The sequence below is a fragment of the Anser brachyrhynchus genome (assembly GCF_964034855.1).
Source record: "Anser brachyrhynchus genome assembly, chromosome: 17".
Lineage (NCBI taxonomy): Eukaryota > Metazoa > Chordata > Aves > Anseriformes > Anatidae > Anser > Anser brachyrhynchus.
The window spans coordinates 3,567,504-3,584,788 of NC_137710.1; the positions used below are offsets into that span (position 1 = coordinate 3,567,504).

Here is a 17,285-nt window from a genome sequence, read left to right on the forward strand (position 1 = left end):
TCAGGCTGTCCAGTGTCACAGAGCAAGAACCAACCTGTTAGATAAAACTAAAAATATGGATTTATAGAATTTCAACTGTAGTATCCCAGCTATTCTTTGCATTAAAAGAGAATACAACCTGCTGCCATTTCAAGAAGGCCTAGGAAAATATACCAAACATTTTTGTAAGGTGCTATACTGCTGAAGAACACGGCCTGAAACTTTGACAAAACGACAGTTTCCCTATCACTGTGCATTATGTAAATAATTTCTGATTTAAAGAAACAAAACCAGAATGCCATGTTTAATATTACGACGTGTATCCATGCCAACCTGGCTCTCTCCCTCCCTCCATTTTAGCTTTGTTAGAAAGACAGAAAACAAAAAAAAAAATGCTAGAACACATGGTAAGCAACCTGCTCTCCATTTCCCCCAAGAAGAGTAGGGTAGAATCTGAAACCATAAAAAGGTTTCACTCCTAAATCCGTCAGTTACACATTGTAACGCCCTATAGGGTAAGAACCTATAAAAGGCACAGAACTACAGTATCACAACTTAGCCTGAAGTTAACATCACAATCAACTAGGGAAGCTATTGCTAAACCCTTCAGACAACCGGCCTCCGGCATGCCCAACCTGCAAACTCGGTTTTAATGCTCAGCCTGCGACACTACCACAGTTAAGCAACTAGTTCTCCTTTTATTAGGAGGAGCTTTCAGAGGAACACACGTCACTCAAGCTATATTAGAAGCCATGTGAGGTATCATGCAAATCATGATGCAGCCCAGAAAAGCAGATGTGTCCCCCAGTCCCCACCTGCCTGACCTGTGCACTACTGGCAGCAGAAACATTTCACAATCCCCTCGGCGGCAGCCTCGCACAAGAGATGTGTGAGGGCTGTTAACTCCCAGTCCCACTCAGCAGGGTTCGCTGGATATCCACATGGGTTCTGCTCATCCCACCTTTTGCCTCTAGAAAGTAGCCTGGGTAACAACAACAGAAACGGAAACAAAAAACCTGAGCTCAAACCCAAGGCTAATTACCCCACTCACCCATCCTTACACCCTTTAACCTCAGGACTACTGCTTAACGTTGCAGGTAAATGTACGAAGTTATCTCTAGATTTCTGTGAAAATCAGTCCAGCCCTGTAAATACCCTACCAGTTGTTCAAACACTACTTCTCTCTCCAAAGAAAAACTTAGGAGGACGCGAGGCACAGCTCAGGATACCACACCGTGGGATTCAACCCTGCCCTAAAGCTCTCTCCCAACTGCTTTATGAATTTTACAGCAGGCAGGACGTACAGAAAGAAGATGGGAAATCCAGTTTTTTTCCTTAATATTAGATGGCTGAACAATGCAACGATTTGGTGTGAAATCAGCTTTCAGACTAGATGTATGGAGGTTAAGTTAGCTGACAGGAAAGGTTTTTAAGAAATAAAAACCCAGAAGAGATTATCACAGCACCTAAACACCAGAACCCTTCCTCGGTTTTGCTGTGGGAGTCAGTTCCAGGTGTAACCCAAGGCGCAAGCTCCTAGAGCAGCTATCAACCAGTTCTGACACCAAAGAACTTGTCTGAACAGTCAGACAAACTGCCCACATTTTATTTTTAAAGACTAAGATCACTTTCAAATATAACAGCACACCAGCAAGAAAGAAAGATAACAGAAAAGAATCTGAATGTCAGGCTGTTACACAACTCCTACCGTAGTAAATTATTTGCTTGACATCATCATCAAGCTCTTCGATTTAAGAAACTAGCAAAATATCCAGGCATTTTTACTCGCTACTTTAATCCAGACAATTTATGTACTTCAAAAGCAAACAGTCTATCGCTGAGTTAATTCTTAACTACAGGTTTTGTGTTTTTGTGTAAGAAATCGTCGTTTGCTCACGCTAATAATTTAACAGATTAATTTAACTCCTTTTTACGCGTAAGGCACTAACCTAACCTTCAGCGGGCACCAAAGACCAAGAACCACGCCGCAAGCACCTAGAGAAAGAGCTCCGTGCTCCTCGTTTCACCCCTCCAACAAAGCGCGGAACCCGGCCGGCTAAAAATAACAGCGGGACGAACGCGGGGGAGCCCCGCGAGGCCTCCTCTCCCTCGGCCCGTCAGGGACGCGGGGAGCGCTCCCCCTGGCAACCCGGGGGCGAGGCGCGGCGGCCCCGCAGGCGGCCGGGGGGAGCCGGGGGGGGTGAGCCGCCGCCACGTGGGGCGGACAAAAACTTCCGGGTTGGGCCCGGAGCGGCTGCGTAACCCCGGTACCGGGGGCTGCTTCGGCTGCGTAATGCCGGTACCGGGAGCTGCCTCGGTGCGCGGCCTTCCCCCGCCCTCCCCCCCCCGCCGCCGCCGCCGCCGCTCCGAGGAGCCTGAGGAGAGGGGAAAGGGCGCAGGGCGGCACCGCGGGGCACCGGGAATCCCCTCCGCGGGCAGCACGGCGGCCCCGCAGCCCTGAGGCGAGCGGCGGGGGCCGAGCACAAAGGGCCGGGGGGAGCCGCGGCGGGGAGGCCGGGGCCGAGGCTGGGGACCGAAGGCAGAGATCGGGGGCCGAACGGAGGCCGCCCGCCCCCGCGCCGCCCCGCTCCTCACAGCCCCCGGGGGCTGCGCCGCCCGCCCGCCCTCCCTCCCGCGGCCCAGCCCGGCCTCCACCCCGCTCCCAACCGCCCCCCGGCGAGGCCCGGCCCGCGCCCAGACGCCGAGGCAGGCCCGGGGCCCGCCGCCACCCCCGGCCCCTTCCCCCCGGAGCCCCCCCCGGGCCCCGCTGAGGCGCTGAGGGAGCCCCGGGGGCGGCCCCTGCGCGCAGGGAGCGCCCCGAGACGGCCGCGGGGAGCGGCGCCGGGCTCACTCACTCGCTCGCGTCTCGCTCCCGGTCCCGCCGCGGCCGCTCCCCGCAGTGCCCGCCGCCGGCCCCGCCGCTCTCTAACTGCCGGCCGCCATCTTGGCCCTCCCTCCCCTCTCACAGGGGAGGGGAGGCCGGAGGGGAGGGGGAGGGGGGGAGGGCCGCCCGCCGCGCCGCCCCACGTGACCGCCGCCGCGCACCGCCCCCACGCGACGCCAGGCACTGCCCGCCGCTGGCGCGCGCGCGGAGAGCACGTGACCCGCTCCCCTCCTCCTCGCCCCCCCCAAGGCCGCGCGCGCGTCACGTGACCGCCTGGCGCCGCCGCCTCGCGCCACTCCCCCCGCCCCCGCCGGGCGTTTTGGCGCGCTCCGGCTCGCGCTCGGCCATCACGTGACGCGCCGCTCCTCTTCCCGCCCCGCCCGGGCGGCGGGGGAAGGCAGCCGGACCCCGCGGGGGGGGGAACAAAAATAAAAATTAAAAAAATAATAATAAAAAAACCGGCGAGCGGCTCCCGCGTTCTCAAAAAGCGCCGGGCCCAGCCCCGGGGCGGCGGCCGGAGCCGGGAGGGGCCGGGCCGGGCCCGGTTCCCGGGGGTGGGGGAGGGGAAGGCGGAGGCGAGCGGCTGCAGGCGGTCACGTGATCCCGGCGCCTCCAAGATGGCGGCCGCGGCGGGGACGCGAGAAGCGGCGCTCTCGCGAGACCCGCCTCCCGCGGGGCATCATGGGAAGGAAAAAGGGGGGGGCGCCGGGGCCGCGCTGCGGGGTGGGAGCAGTGCGCATGTGCGGCGGCTGGGCAAGGGTGGTGCTCGCGCGCATGCGCGCTGCTGAGGCGACGGGGAACTGTGCTTGTGCGCGCTGCTGAGGCGCCGCGGGGGGGGGGGGGGGGGGGCGCTGTGCCCAGGCGCATGCGCGGTGCTGAGGCGGAGGAGCGGGGACGGTGCTGAGGAGCCGCGGGGGGGCTCGGCCCCGGCCCGCCGCGACCCGCGGGGCCGTCCGGGGGTCTCCGGGGCCGTCCGGGGGTCCACGGGGCCTGGGCACACTCCTGCGCCCCCCCGCGGCGGGGATCGCCCCGTTCCCGCCGCTCCCCTGACAGGAGCTGCCCGGCCCCCTGAGGAGAATGCGGGCGAGGCCGGCCTGGGGGCGCCCCCCGGCCGTGCCCCCCCCCGGCTCGGCCCTGACGGGTGTGCCGCAGGGTGTGGAAACGGCTGCCGCAAAGACCTGGCTGCCTGAGAGCCCGCCGGCTGCACGGGTTGGCTCTACATCTGGGAAGAGCTTTGTGCCGCTGAAAGCCCTCAGACTCGATTTTTTGCTAAAAGGAAGTCTTCCGTCAAAAGGTTTACCCAGTTGTGTAAGAGTGCAGCCATTTCGAAGGATTTTCATAAAGTTGAAGCAGGCATAAAGTGTGGGCGGTCGTGAAATCTGCTTAAAATGTTAAGGACTGCTCATTCAATTTTACCGAAGTCCACCCCCTTCTTTTTATTACACAAAAAACAAGCAATAAAAGTTAGGCAATTTAAGATTTAAGTAATTTAGATTAATCAGCGATGCTTCAGACACTAAATGGAGGAAAAGATGACAGACGTCTGGCCAGAGATGAGAACAATTTAAATGGCACCTCACATCTCGACTGTTGCTCTCTACACACCTCAAGTAAAGGCACAAAGAAGTACAGGTCACGTGCCGTGTATTTAACGCTAAATGCATCCGTACAGCTCCACACAGTCGTGACAAGAAAGTGACATTTTTGATGTCTTGGGTTGAAAAGAGGCCTGGGAGCAGAGTTTATGATCATCCTCGACTGGGAGGTGAGTAACCCGCTGGTGGCACTGCTACTCCCTGCTCACGTGTAATTACCACATGAAGAGCTGTCTGCAGCACTATTTCCCTATGACCTGAAATACGAATTAAGTATGTCACCAAATGTATTTTGGTTAGAGAAAATATTTTTTACCACTGGGCAGATGCTACTCTGAATGCATTTTTATAATCAGGGAAATGTAATTGATGCCTACTAACATTTTACTGTACAACTCTGTAAAATAACATTGCTTAGCGTAGCGCTCAGCAGTTACCCTCAAGGCATTTATTTTTACTTGCTTTCCAAGGGAGAGGTACAGTGGCTGAAACACAAAATTGTCAGCATTTCATCTCATAGAGAAGTAATCTGCGTAAATGTTGTGATGTTTCACTGCAAATTTGACAGGTGAGAAAGCGAGACGTGCAGCAATCACTCGTGCTCAGTTGGAAATTCTTAACAGGCATGTATTTGCGGTGTATCTGAAAGAAATTGAACTTTCAGATTCAGAGGCAACCAGTCCTAAAAAAGAAAAAAAAAAGTGTTTAAGAAAGGAGTTGAAGTGTTAATGGAGACTGGATGTATTTACTCTCTAAGATTTTCTTTCCCTTCTGAGCAAACCCAGCGCCTTGCTCGCTATTTCTGTTGCTGTCCATTTCATGTTTCGCTGTCGGAGGGCAGCGCTCCGACGCTCTCGGGGAGATGAGGTTTGGGTCCCTGGGTTTCACAGCTGGTGCGAGGAGGAGCCCCGCTGCTCTCTCCGGGGCACCCGGAGTCGCGGTGACCGGCGCTGGCGGCAGGCGCAGCCTCCGTGGGCTGCGGCCCCATAACGCTGGAACTTCCCCTCGGCGCCGGCTTTTTGGCCACAAAAAGGAGGAGCTGACGCGGGGAAGCCGGCCCGTCCTGCGGGCTCGCAGCGTCAGCGCTCCGTGCTGCGGAGCGGGGGCCAGCTGGGGCTGACGCCGTTTCCTTTGTTGCTCTAGAGATGAGAATTATTTAGCTTGCTTTGCCCTCTAGCGGCGGCCTGGACGGCTTCGATGCAAACCCGGTTGCTTTGTTTAGTATACACATCCATAAAATATCAAGAAATATCTGATATTAAAAAAAAAAAAATAAATAAACTGAGCGAAACTATAGGAAAGGAATTTCCAGAGGTTGCCCGGGATATTACGAGTACAATTCCCAAATTACTGCAGGAAGGGAACCGTCGTTAACAATTCATGCGGTATTTTTCCCCGTGACACCGTAGTCACACCAAAAGCGCGGCGTGAATTGGGGTGGAAAAACCTGCAAAGGCGTCAGTGGGCAACCACTCGGTGCCACGGCGGAGGCTCAGGGGTCGCTTGGCCGCCGCTCCGCGCCCTGGGCACGCAGACAGCTGCTGTCGGAGGAGCCTTGGAAGGGAAATAGGGCAGAAAGAAAAGGGCCAGGCGGCGCCTTGCGGCTCGGTGTCACCGCTCTGCCTACGCACCAGGGAGGCCGTGCGTGGCAGCTTCCCGCCCGCATGCTGACAGCGGAGAGGAGCCTTCGGCCTCCCGCTGGTGCCCCCCCGTGCCCCGGGTTTTATTGCTAGTCCCGTCCGGACATCGGTAACCTCCCGGTATTTCACCGCAGGCGCTGCGGGCAGGGCGCTGACAGCTCCGCAGGCGCTACAGGCGGCAGAGGCGGCCCCGCTGTTTCCTGCTCGGGTCCCGGTCCCGGTCCCGGTCCCGGTCCCGGTCCCGGTCCCGGTCCCGGTCCCGGTCCCGGTCCCGGTCCCGGTCCCGGTCCCGGTCCCGGTCCCGGTCCCGGTCCCGGTCCCGGTCCCGGGGTCGCCCTCCCCGCCCCCACCCACGTGGCGCAGCCCCGCGCCTTTGGGGGCGGTCCTCCGCGCTCCGCCAATCAGAGCGCCCGTTGCCCTTCGCGCGGGCCAATCAGCGCCCGCGGAACGCGCGTTTAAACGCCGTTCCCGGGAGCTTGCCCCGGCTCCGTTTGACACGGAGAAGGCGGGCTTGAGTCACGAGAGCCAATCAGAGGGCGCGGCAGCGCTTACCGACGGCGCTCTGAACCAATGGGAGCGCGGCGCAGGGTGCGGCGTCTCCCCGCGGAGCAGTTGGCGGCGGCGGGGGAGCTCCCGGGGAGGGCGGCGGCGGAGCCCGGCCGCGGGGGGCTGCTGAGCGCCGGGCCCGGCCGCGCCGCCGCCGCCGCCATGGCGAAAGGTGCCGGGGCTCGGGGAAGGGAGGCGGCGGGGCCGGGGGTGGCGGCGGGGCCTCCGCGGCGCGGGGCAAGGCGGCGCCCGGGGCGAGGCGGCTCCCGGCGGCGCGGGGCGGCCGGGGCGCGGAAGCTCCTCCCGGGAGGTGCCGGCGGGACTCCTCCCCCGCGCGGTGTGCGCAGCTCGCCGGGAAGGGGCTGGGCCGCCGCGGCTCGGCCTGCCGGGAGGCAGCGAGCCCTTTAAACATGGCGCAGGCCGCGGCGGGCGGGCGATGAGGGCGGCCCGGAGGCAGCGCCGGCCATGGCTCAGCCGCCGCTCTTCTCCTCTCGCTCCTAGGGAAGAACATGCCCAAGGCCAGGGCGGGCGGCGTGGAGGAGGCGAGCCCCGAGAACGCCGAGAGGAAGGGCCCCGGCCGCCCCCGGGCCGGTGGGGTAAGCGCTGCCCCTGGGCCCGGAGCGGGGCGGGAGGCTCTTGGGGGTTGCCGTACCCCTCGGGTCCCCCCGCGGAGCAGGGGCGGCCGTGCGGAGCCTCAGCTCCGCGGGAGCCGGGTGTGTGGGGCTCCTGGGGTGGGTCAGGAACGGGGGGAGTGTGGGGGGAGCTGGGCTGCGGCCGTGTCCCTCTGTGCCCTGCTGCCAGCTGCCCTGCATGCGCCGGGGGCTGCTGTCAGCCAGCAGGCAGGCCCCAGGCTGGGTGGTATTCGTGACAGCTCCGGTGCCCTGTGGTCGTTCTAGAGGCGTCTAGCCAGAGGTTGGTAATCCCGTTGCATTTAAACCTCCATGGAAATAACCGCGGGTATTGCATCAAAACCCAGCCTTCCTCAGCAGCTCTTAACGTGCTCTGCTGTGCTGAGAAAATGTTTGCGCTGGATCTGAAGCCTGGCACAGACAAAGACGTGGCAGCCGTGCCTCTGCGCCTGAGAGCGTAGCAGGCAGGGAGGTGGGAACAGGGGAGGAGGACGAGCTGAAAAAGTGGCTGTTTAGTGCCTCTTAACAGCGTGCTCAAAGCCAGGAGGCTTCCTTGGCAGGTGAACTGCTGCAGTTGGCTGCTTCTGGCTTTTTCCAGAGATGCTGATATTTCAGGTTCTCACTAAACCTAAAGGTTTTCTCAGTGCAGGGTTCACTGCTTGCATTTGTTAAAATGCAATGTTTTCACAGTACTTAATCCTTAAAGTACTTTTTAAAAGAAGCAAGTCTCATTTCTTGATAGACTCTTTGGTAATATTTCCGTGGGAGGGAAGGCTCCAATGGACTTGCTCCTTCTCAGGTTGTTCTGCTGTAATCTTAATTCTTACTGAAACTTGTTTAGGGTCTAAGATTTGAGCCTTTAACTGATCTTACTTTGAGTGTTACTCATGTCATATTAACTATTAAAATTATCTTCTGTATTCTATTGTGTGCTTTGTTTGCTTTACTAGTTTTATGGGACAGCATACACTGGAGCATTACTTTAGTCAAGTGGCATCTTTGAGCTGTTTTGTTTTTTTTAACCAATGGGAACCTTTGTGTGCTTAACAAGGACGCAATTTTTTTTGTTGTTTCATCTGGGGCTGCAGTGCCTGTAAGTGCTTTTAGTTGAGTTGAAATATGCCAAGGCAAGCTTGTTCTGGCTGAGCTGCCCCTGTTTGCCCAGATGCTGAGGTTCACAGTTGCAATCCGCGTGCCTTCTGCATGCAGCACGGTCAGGCCTGGCCAGGTGGCAGAGACCATAAAAGCAAAGGCGGCCCAACTCCACGGAACTGCGAAATCTGTACTCCTCACCGCTGATGTTCTCAGAGCCTGAGCCCACACACAAACCCTGGTCTCTGTGGTGTTTAACCACGCCGGAGCCCTTCACCGTTTCCCTCCTGGGACCAAGCATTTTGCCCAGGCTCTTTTGTGTTTCTTGTGCCATGAACAACGTCTACGCTTTACTTTGTGTGTTATAACGGATGAAGAAAAGATAGCATTGTTTATCTCCCAGACCTTACTGAGAGATGTCACTCAAGGTAGGCTGTCCAAAACTGATTCCTGTCTTCAGTGTTGCTCAGCAGAGCATATAATTAATGGCAGTGATATTTGACGCCTTATGAGAGTGTTTGGGCAAGCTCGTACCTCTCTGACTGTGAGAGATATGTACGAGGCTTGGGCAGTTCTTGCTGTGTTATTTGTACTTCGCTTGGCTTGCACTCTGAGTAGCTTGGTTATTTTTTTAGTACCGGAGTTCACATTCTGAAGCGCAGGACGGAAACTGTAGTTATGAAATGTGGTAGGATGGGATATTCATATGAGCGTCTTCTTGAACTGAAAGTTTGCATTAGTAAAGTTCTCCAAGTGCTTACCACAGTTATGTTTTCATGTAGTAGAAATAGCAACGGTAGCAAACATGTGGCATTACAGCAATATAATTTCTGTTGGCACAGTCAGCTGTCAGCCTTGTTTTTGCTGGGTGTTGTGGGTGCCAGCTGGAGGTTCCTGGCACGTCTGTAACGTACTGATTTTTGTGTGGCTCTGTTCTAGGAGAATGTGTTTATTGGTCAATCCAAAATCTACAGCTACCTGAATCCTAGCAAAACTCCTGGTGCTCGCCCCCCACTTCAAGAAGAAAACTCGGTCATGTATCACGAGGTGAAATGTCAGGGCAAAACACTAAATGAAACCAACAGAAAAGGAGATGGTAAGCGTGATATTTGGATTACTGGCTTTACGAGACATTGTTTTTTCCCCCTGGTTTCAGAACTTCAGGAGACCCGGCAGCTCCCCTGCCCCAGTTGCTTTCCCAGTCCTACAGCTCTTATCAGCAAACTGACTCTACGGGGGTGATGGTGTCCTTATCCTTTTCAAAACTTAGGTCATGGATTTACGGGGCATTGATGAGAAAACAAATCAGCTGGTTTCTGTTTAAAGGTGTGGTTGTTAACTGTGGTAATCTTTCAAAATGTTCTGATGCAAACAGTTGTAGCAAAATACGTGTTTTAAGCCCCATTTAACGCAGGGAGCATGAGGCTTTCTGGGAGCTTACAAGCTTTAGCTCCCCAGTTTCAACAAGGTGAAGATGTTGTAGCCTGTTGTGCAGTGGAGCTGTCGCCTGTCAGCTGTGCTTCATTTCTCTAGGGAGACTGAAGCATCTGTTTTGTCATGTGGGGCTTCAGCCTGGTAATTTGCCTTATATAAAAACTTTATTCAGTCTTAAAGCATGCTTATTTACCTCTGAATCAGTGAGCTGAGCAGGAGGATGTGGTCAGCTCAAGGTACGATGCACTCAGCAAAGACAATGGAATGGGTGTGGATTAGGCTTTTTCTTGCCAGTGCCTGTCCTTCGGGTTCCTGAGTGGTATTGACCGCTTTGTACCAGCATGCGAGGCTATCGATCACAGCAGTGCAGGATCCAGAGACTCGCACTCCTTCAGCGCGGGGTGCTGATTCATCAGCAGCAACTTGATAACTTAGAATGCCGAAGGCATTGACTGGCAAACTGAGCACTTGTCTCAAATACTGCACTGAAGGTGCTATGGGTTCAGGTCAGGTTTGCTGCTCGGTTTTCCGATCACGACCAAGTACTTGAGCTCTGTTTTACCCTTTCCCTTTCTCTGTTCGTGCCTCCCTCTGTGCTGCATGTAGTGTAGCAATGGCTACTCAAGAGTCTAGTAACGGTCTGTCTGGGTTCTAGCACAAAGAGATTGTATCATTCATTCCCTTCCTCTTTCTCCTGTTTGACAGGACTAGAAACCATTGGAATTCATTTTAAAAGCACTCTGGTATAGATGATCTTGAGTTCAGAGCCTTACTTTATTTTCCTGTCACCAGAAAAAAAGAACGGTAGCAATATAATTGAAGGTGCTATGAAACCAGACGACCAGAAAGATAAAGAAAGTGGGTGCAATACTTCGGTACCCTCTTCGGATCAAAACCAAGAAACTGCAGAAACTGAAAAGACACCTCTGCCTTCCGATGGTGCTGATGAGGCCAATGCAAAGCCAGCTCAGAAAAAGATGGTTAAAACAAAACGTGGACCAAGGAGAAAGTAAGTGGCTTCCGAATTGTAAAAGCTGTTCTGCTTTATGCCCTTTTGCGCTGTTGGGCGTGACCTACATCTTATGCTCAGGGGCTATAGTCAGACTTACAAATAATGTTTCTCTTGTTTTTAAGCAAATGGCTATGTTTGAGGGAACAAATTTTAAAGATGGCTTTTCCTCAAGACTAGTATGTTTGAAAGTATAAAATAGCACCCAAAGTAAAGTACGTATCTTCTTGCAGATGACCTTTTCTTGCAAGCAAGGCTTGTGTATTTTAACTCAAGTGAAATACTTGCTGATCACCTCTAGAAAATGAAATTAACAAGCCATTAAGACCTACTTTTCTGTTGACAAATAGGAGTGTTTCTTGTCAGAAACAGGATATTGGATTAATTGCAGATGGTGGCTTTCTGGCTGAGCTGGAACCTTTTCTCATGTCGTTGGAGTAATGTAACCTAGTATTAATGAATTCTTTGTCGAACAGTTTTCATTACCTAAATTTTAGAGAGCTTTCTGGAAGGGCCAGTGGGGTTTCGGAGTTGTAATGTGACTTTCAGTTGATTTCCAGTGGTATCTCATTCCTGTGGATAAGGGACTAGTAGAGGACGTAGCTCTTGGCTTGGGAGGAAGAGCAGTGATGAGAAACATTGATTCATACTGATCAGCTTTCAACATACCAAGCTGAAAGCAAAAACTTTTTTACAGATACTTGTTCTAGAGGCGTAACTTCAGAAATGGTCTGATATGTGTGTTCCCTATCTTTCTTTCCTAGAACACAAGGAAGAACACCAAATCGAAAAGTGACAGATTATTACCCGGTTAGAAGGAGTTCCAGGAAGAGCAAATCTGAATTGGAGGTAGTGCTTCTTGTTAACATCACATTGCCTATAATGTTGCCATTTAGTTGAACATTTGAGAAGGTGCATAACTATCTGTAAATGGCTTCCACTGGCAATAGCCAGTTCACTGGAAGTATTGTTAAGAACACTAATAAAATACAGAACTGTTGATCCATTTCTTTTAGGATAGAATCTACATTTTTGGGGGTAGAAATCTAAGATTTTAGGAGGATGGGATGGTTTGGAAAAATGAATGTCACTGGCTAATCATTTCCTCTTAGCTGTGGTACAAACTACAAAAACTATGAAAGAGTAACGTAGTCTTGTGTTTTGTCTTGTTTCTTCCCCAGACTGAGGAAAGGAGGAAAATAGATGAACTAATTACGAGTGGGAAAGAGGAAGGAATGAAGGTAACCGCAGTGCCAGCCCGAGTAGCCGTGCACAGTCTGTTGCTCTTAATCTGTTTAAAGAGAAAGTTGCAGAACTCGGAACTGCTGCAGTTCCTTGGTTGAAAGATGAAAGTGGAGCACGCTCTTTTCATTTTGAATGGGTAATATTTGACTCTGGAGACCATATTCTTCCAAAAATGGGGTTAGATATATCCCCTTAATTGTAATATGTATGGAAGGTAATGCCCATGTATCCACTGAATGGTAACAAATTCTCTTATCCTGTCTGCAGCTAGTTGCTGTGGGTTCTTCATTATGGCACTGAAGCTAAATGATTCTACTGGTTCTCCTCCCTGTGGTAGCAAATGTTAGTTATTGGCACCAGCTGCTTACTGTTTGGGTTACTCTGACCACCCCTTCTAGAGTTTAAAGCAGAAGTAGCTCCTGGAAGTGCAAGAGAGCTGTGATTCTCAAGAAAAAAAATGCAAACACCACCAACAAAAAAAAAACTAGCCTGTAGTTAACACTGGATCTTCTAGGATAGTGACAGGAGAACTTTCTTGGAGTGGGAGGGTTGTCCGGGTTAGGCTGGGGGCACAGGGGGAGTAATAAAATACACTAGTGAGTGACAAATGTAATTTCTGTGATTGATCTTTCTGTACCTCTGACATTTTTTCCTGTGCCTGCTGATGGTGCCCTTGAAATGGAAAAGCTTAGTCCATCAGTAGGGGTAATTTAAAAGGAAAAATGGATAACTTCTGTGTATGTAATTTATTTAAAGTAATTCTTAATTCCTTGATTAGATGACGTTTTATCAAAATCCATGATAATTCATAGGTTGCGTTCTGAACTCATCCTGTTTCTTCCATGATATCGTGCACTGTGCTTCCATGGCTCTGTCGGCAACACACAAGTACCATGCTGTATTTTTATGACAAATGTGACGCACACTGATTTCCTAGTAAATGGCATATTTGCAGTCATGTAAATACTTTGTAATTTCCCAGCTGATTTTCTTTTCAACTCAACAGATTGATTACATTGATGGCAAAGGGAGAGGCGTAATTGCTACTAAACATTTTAATCGAGGAGAATTTGTAGTTGAATATCATGGGGATCTCATAGAGATCACTGATGCTAAAAAGCGGGAAGCTGTGTATGCTCAAGATCCATCCACAGGCTGCTATATGTACTATTTTCAGTACCTCAGCAAAACGTACTGGTAAGCTTCTTTTGACGTAAGTGTAGTAGTTGAATGGTAGAAATACTGAATGCTGTTTTTTCTTGTGTTTTCATACAATTTTTTTTATTGGGAGCCATGAATTAGGGAATCTTCTTGGAGCACTGTTTCACGTTTCACAGTCCAAGAGCCTCCTGTATCTCAAGGCTAAAAGGAATGGTGGATGACTCAAAGCCCTCATCGCTGAAGCACAGCACAAGCTATGTGGAAAGCTGTATCTGCTTGGATGAGACTTACAGCTTTGCCATGGATTTCTGCCTAAACTCACTGTTCTGTAAAATTGATTACTTCTCCTGAGTTGTAATGACTCTTTTGAAAAGCAGTAAGGACAGACCCTGGAAGAGCAACACCTCCTTCAGCCGTACTTGCCTGGGTCTCTTTTCTTTCTCTAGTACCTGGCAACCTCATGTGCATGCTTTATCACTGTTTGCTGTTTTATTTGCCCCAAACTCCAGTTCTTCTAAAGCAAATGCTCAGACAACCTTCTTTCTTCCTTGGCTGGTGCTACTATAGACTGGAGTGTGGGTTAGTTAACCTGTCTGTTAATTACCTTGAAGAGCTCTGCATTCTGAGTATCTGCCTTGCAGTCTAGATGTCATGGCAATAGCTGCCATTGTAATTCTTAGAGCAGCGAGGCACTAGAGCTTTAGGATGAGTGTGTCTCTGGAAGCGGGATGTGTAGCATTTGTGTGTTCTCAGTCTCCTCTGTGAGTAGAGGCTTTTTCACTTACTTACTCTGTGGAGACTACTTAGCTTTGACACAATTTTCTTGAGGGAGATTTTTTCAAAGGTATCAAGCCTTTCTGGTGTTATCCTGCATTTGGGTTGTGCTATTCCTCGGGAGCAATTGAGAGCTTCTTAGAAACAGGCAACTTGAGAACATAGTCTGAAGCATTCATTTTTCTGGTAACTTACAAATCTCCCAGAATTACTTTGGTTAACCTACACAGTTGTCTTACATGCTGTTTAAACATATGAATATTCTGTAACGATCTTTTTTCCTTCATTTTTTTTGAGCCTTGCGTGAATTCCTAAATCTTTATCTGGCTTGCACTTTGGTTTTTGTCCCCTGACATGACTTGTGCGTGACATGGAGCAATCCTGCACTCTGTTCTTGTTCTTTCAGTGTTGATGCTACAAAAGAAACTAATCGTCTGGGAAGACTGATTAATCACAGCAAATGTGGCAATTGTCAAACAAAGCTCCATGACATTGATGGTGTGCCTCATCTCATACTGATAGCTTCCAGAGACATTAAAGCAGGTGAAGAACTGTTGTATGACTATGGAGACAGAAGCAAAGCTTCCATTGCAGCACATCCATGGCTGAAACACTAACTCTTCATCTTTGGGTGTGGTTTTGTGTGTGGGTTTTTTTTGGACTGAGCGCTCTACAAGGAGTCAGTGGATTTTTATTTTATTCTCTCCTGCCCTCATTTCCCTCAGCTTTCTTAGTGGACTGCTTATGGTGTTCTGAGCTCCTTGAAAACTACCTTTTTGCTTTGCAGTTTTTAAATTCCTATTACAGATTTCCAGGCAGGCTTGAGTAATTGATATTAGATTGCCAAAACTTTTATATTGTAAAAGGAAACCCTCCCTAAAAACCGAACAGTTTTTCATAGTGACCAGTGCCACCTGAGCATGCGAGGACTTGCACAGATTGAAACGTAATCATTTGGGTTGTGCTTCTACTTTTGCAATGAAATCTCATGCTCCGTTTTGTGGGGTGATGAACTTGGCATTAGCTTTGACAGCAGATGTACTTTTGTATGCTGACTCCTACATTCAATGGCTTGTCTACTTGTCAGACTTTTTTTTTACATCCCAGTGCTGACAGGATTTTTTTTGAGATGATGCTATTGTTTCTATCATTCTCAAATCTGTGTTAGGGATCTAAGTTTTTTCCAGTGCGGTGTCTCTGGTAATGAACTTTAAATGCACTTGTGCTGAGGGAAATGGATGGTCAAATTGGCTGCTTTCATCAGAGAAATGACTCCAAGCCAAACGTGGATGGATTTTGATAGACTGGGTTGATACTGATTACAAATGTGGAGCTGTAACTTCACAGTGAGAATCAATGCTTGACGTTACTTATTTTCTAAATTTGAGATGGTACCTTTTTATAGTTGACGGCTGATTCTTGGAGGTGTCTCCTAGAGGGTTTTAAAGAAGCAAAAGAAGCTCTCTCCAAAAATTTTTTATTGCCTTTCTATGCTAACTAGCCACATCAGAAGCTATTTATTTACTGTGAATGCTTGAAATAGAGCATAGTGGTTCCAAAAATAGGAGTCATCTTCATATGCAGCTTCAAACTGTAATGATGGAGTTCATGCAATGAAGAAAGTAGATTCCTTATTGCCTGGTCCTGTAGGTCTGTCCAGCACGGTCTGGTCCCACTGTCCTAAATGGGAGCTGAGCGCTTAGCATCTTACAGATGTTTGTAACACGGCTGTTGGAGAACCAAATGTGTGGTATAGGCGGGCAATATACAATGCAGGTCCTTTATGTTAAAGATAAATTCTTACCGGTTGGAATTTTTGCCAAGGCAGGCTTGGCATGTGTGTAGATGAAGATGGCTGTGAGCCATCAGCCACGCTTGCTGCTGGAAGATGTCGGCAAGGGATCTGTGGCTCTGTTAATGTCTTCTATTCCTCACGTCTTGAAGGCTGCAGCTGCTCCAGCTAATGCCCTCTAGGACAATCTTACATGCTTGCCTATGTGATAGGTTAGACAGCAACAACATCGTGGTTGTATGCTCCAGCAGCAAGAGAGGTGGCTTAGTGATGTATTTTTTAAATTAAAAACTTGAAGACAATGTCTCTGTAAAATAAAGAATATATTTATTATTGATGAAGTGGCTGCTATAGTACCTGTCTCCATTGCAGATCGTTAGCATTTTGAAAGAAAGCTGTGAAAATCATTAGCCATTAAATGCTTAATGTTATTTACCATTTAACACTAGGCAAGCTCAGCAGAGAAAGCCTTTGTATTTTCACAATTTCTGAAGGATTAACTGGAGACCTGTTACCTTACATGTACTGAGTTACAAGTAAGCTTCTTTGGCTGACTTGTTCTAGTTGGCAGTGATTTCTCTCCGGTCTCAGTAACAGAGACGCTACAGCAGTGTACAGTACCCTGCTCTAGTAGAGTGCTTCCCTGAAGTCAAAATTGGAATCAAATGCTTCTTTATTTGTTCTTTATTTAAACATTTGCTTGTTCTCTATCAGGTTAAATAGCTTAAAACCTCTGTTCTTCGGCATCACTTTCGTAAACGAGAAAGGGAGAATCTCTCCCTATTTTACATAAAAAGGAAAATGTCTTCTCTGAAATGCTTAACTGGTAATCAAGTAGCACTGCATCGGAAGATGGTAATAAAGCTGATATTGCACTGAGAATGTATCTTTTACTTTTCTAGGAGCTATATATACAAGTGTATGTATATGTGTGCATATATATGTTTGTGTGTATATATTTTAAAATAATTTTCACAGGAACATGCAGTTCTGACTTTATCCTTGTGCCTTATAGGAAGGATTCGTCTTCTAAATAAGGTTTGAAGCACTTAGCAGGGAAAGATGCCCTTGGCTTGGGAGTTAAACGTCTTTCATACGGCTTGTTCCTCTTTACCAGAGGCAGCAAGGTTGCTTTAACAGGGCTTCGACCCACCATAGCCAAGGAATTTGCTTCCCTTCTGAGAGAAGCTGGGCAGTTCACTTGACACCAGATGGGATGCAGCTATGATGGTGCCAGAAAAGAATTGCCCCAAGAGGTTGGGGTGCAAGAGGTTGGGGTGCTCTTCTGTCCACTCTAACTGGTGAACCCCTGCTTCTAGTTTTCAATAAAGAACATCTTCAGTGGCAACTTGAATAACTGCAGCATTCCTTGTCTCCTTCAACTAACAGTAAAGAAGGGCTATGTTACAGTCTTCTGTACCTCCTCGTCAAGCTGGTACTCTTACAGACGTCTGTTTAATTTCTGTACTTCATCTGAAGTTGTTTCATTAAGATTGGATAGTGTA

General features: G+C 50.1%; 2 protein-coding genes and 1 long non-coding RNA gene across 6 annotated transcripts in view; 1 reads left to right on the top strand and 2 right to left on the bottom strand.

Moving 5' to 3' along the window:
- Window positions 1–3,066, bottom strand: part of SBNO1 (strawberry notch homolog 1) — a 31,019-nt gene extending 27,953 nt beyond the window's left edge. The window contains exon 1 of one of the 3 annotated variants that reach the window (XM_080560164.1): window positions 2,835–3,066. The gene's annotated coding sequence lies outside the window, so the exon portion shown is untranslated. Of the gene's footprint in view, window positions 1–1,928; window positions 2,511–2,834 lie in introns of those variants that run through there. The other 2 variants (XM_080560161.1, XM_080560162.1) reach the window with 2 other exon arrangements.
- A 702-nt stretch (window positions 3,067–3,768) lies between these two features.
- On the top strand, window positions 3,769–17,132 carry KMT5A (lysine methyltransferase 5A). Of its 2 annotated transcripts, none has more exons than XM_080560189.1 (8): window positions 3,769–4,628; window positions 7,146–7,240; window positions 9,305–9,461; window positions 10,592–10,808; window positions 11,573–11,657; window positions 11,990–12,049; window positions 13,060–13,250; window positions 14,395–17,132. In XM_080560189.1, exons 1-8 carry the CDS (start codon window positions 4,571–4,573, stop codon window positions 14,603–14,605), a joined length of 1,074 nt encoding a protein of 357 aa, XP_080416315.1. In that variant the 5' UTR covers window positions 3,769–4,570; the 3' UTR covers window positions 14,606–17,132. The 2 variants fall into 2 exon arrangements, with proteins under 2 accessions (XP_080416315.1, XP_080416314.1); XM_080560188.1 differs by lacking the exon at window positions 3,769–4,628 and adding an exon at window positions 6,570–6,816.
- LOC308179669 lies at window positions 4,789–6,790 on the bottom strand. The gene is made up of 2 exons (XR_013940471.1): window positions 6,651–6,790; window positions 4,789–5,140 (listed from the first exon to the last, which is right to left on the bottom strand). It is a non-coding gene; the product is annotated as an uncharacterized lncRNA (long non-coding RNA).
- Window positions 17,133–17,285: the final 153 nt, after the last annotated feature.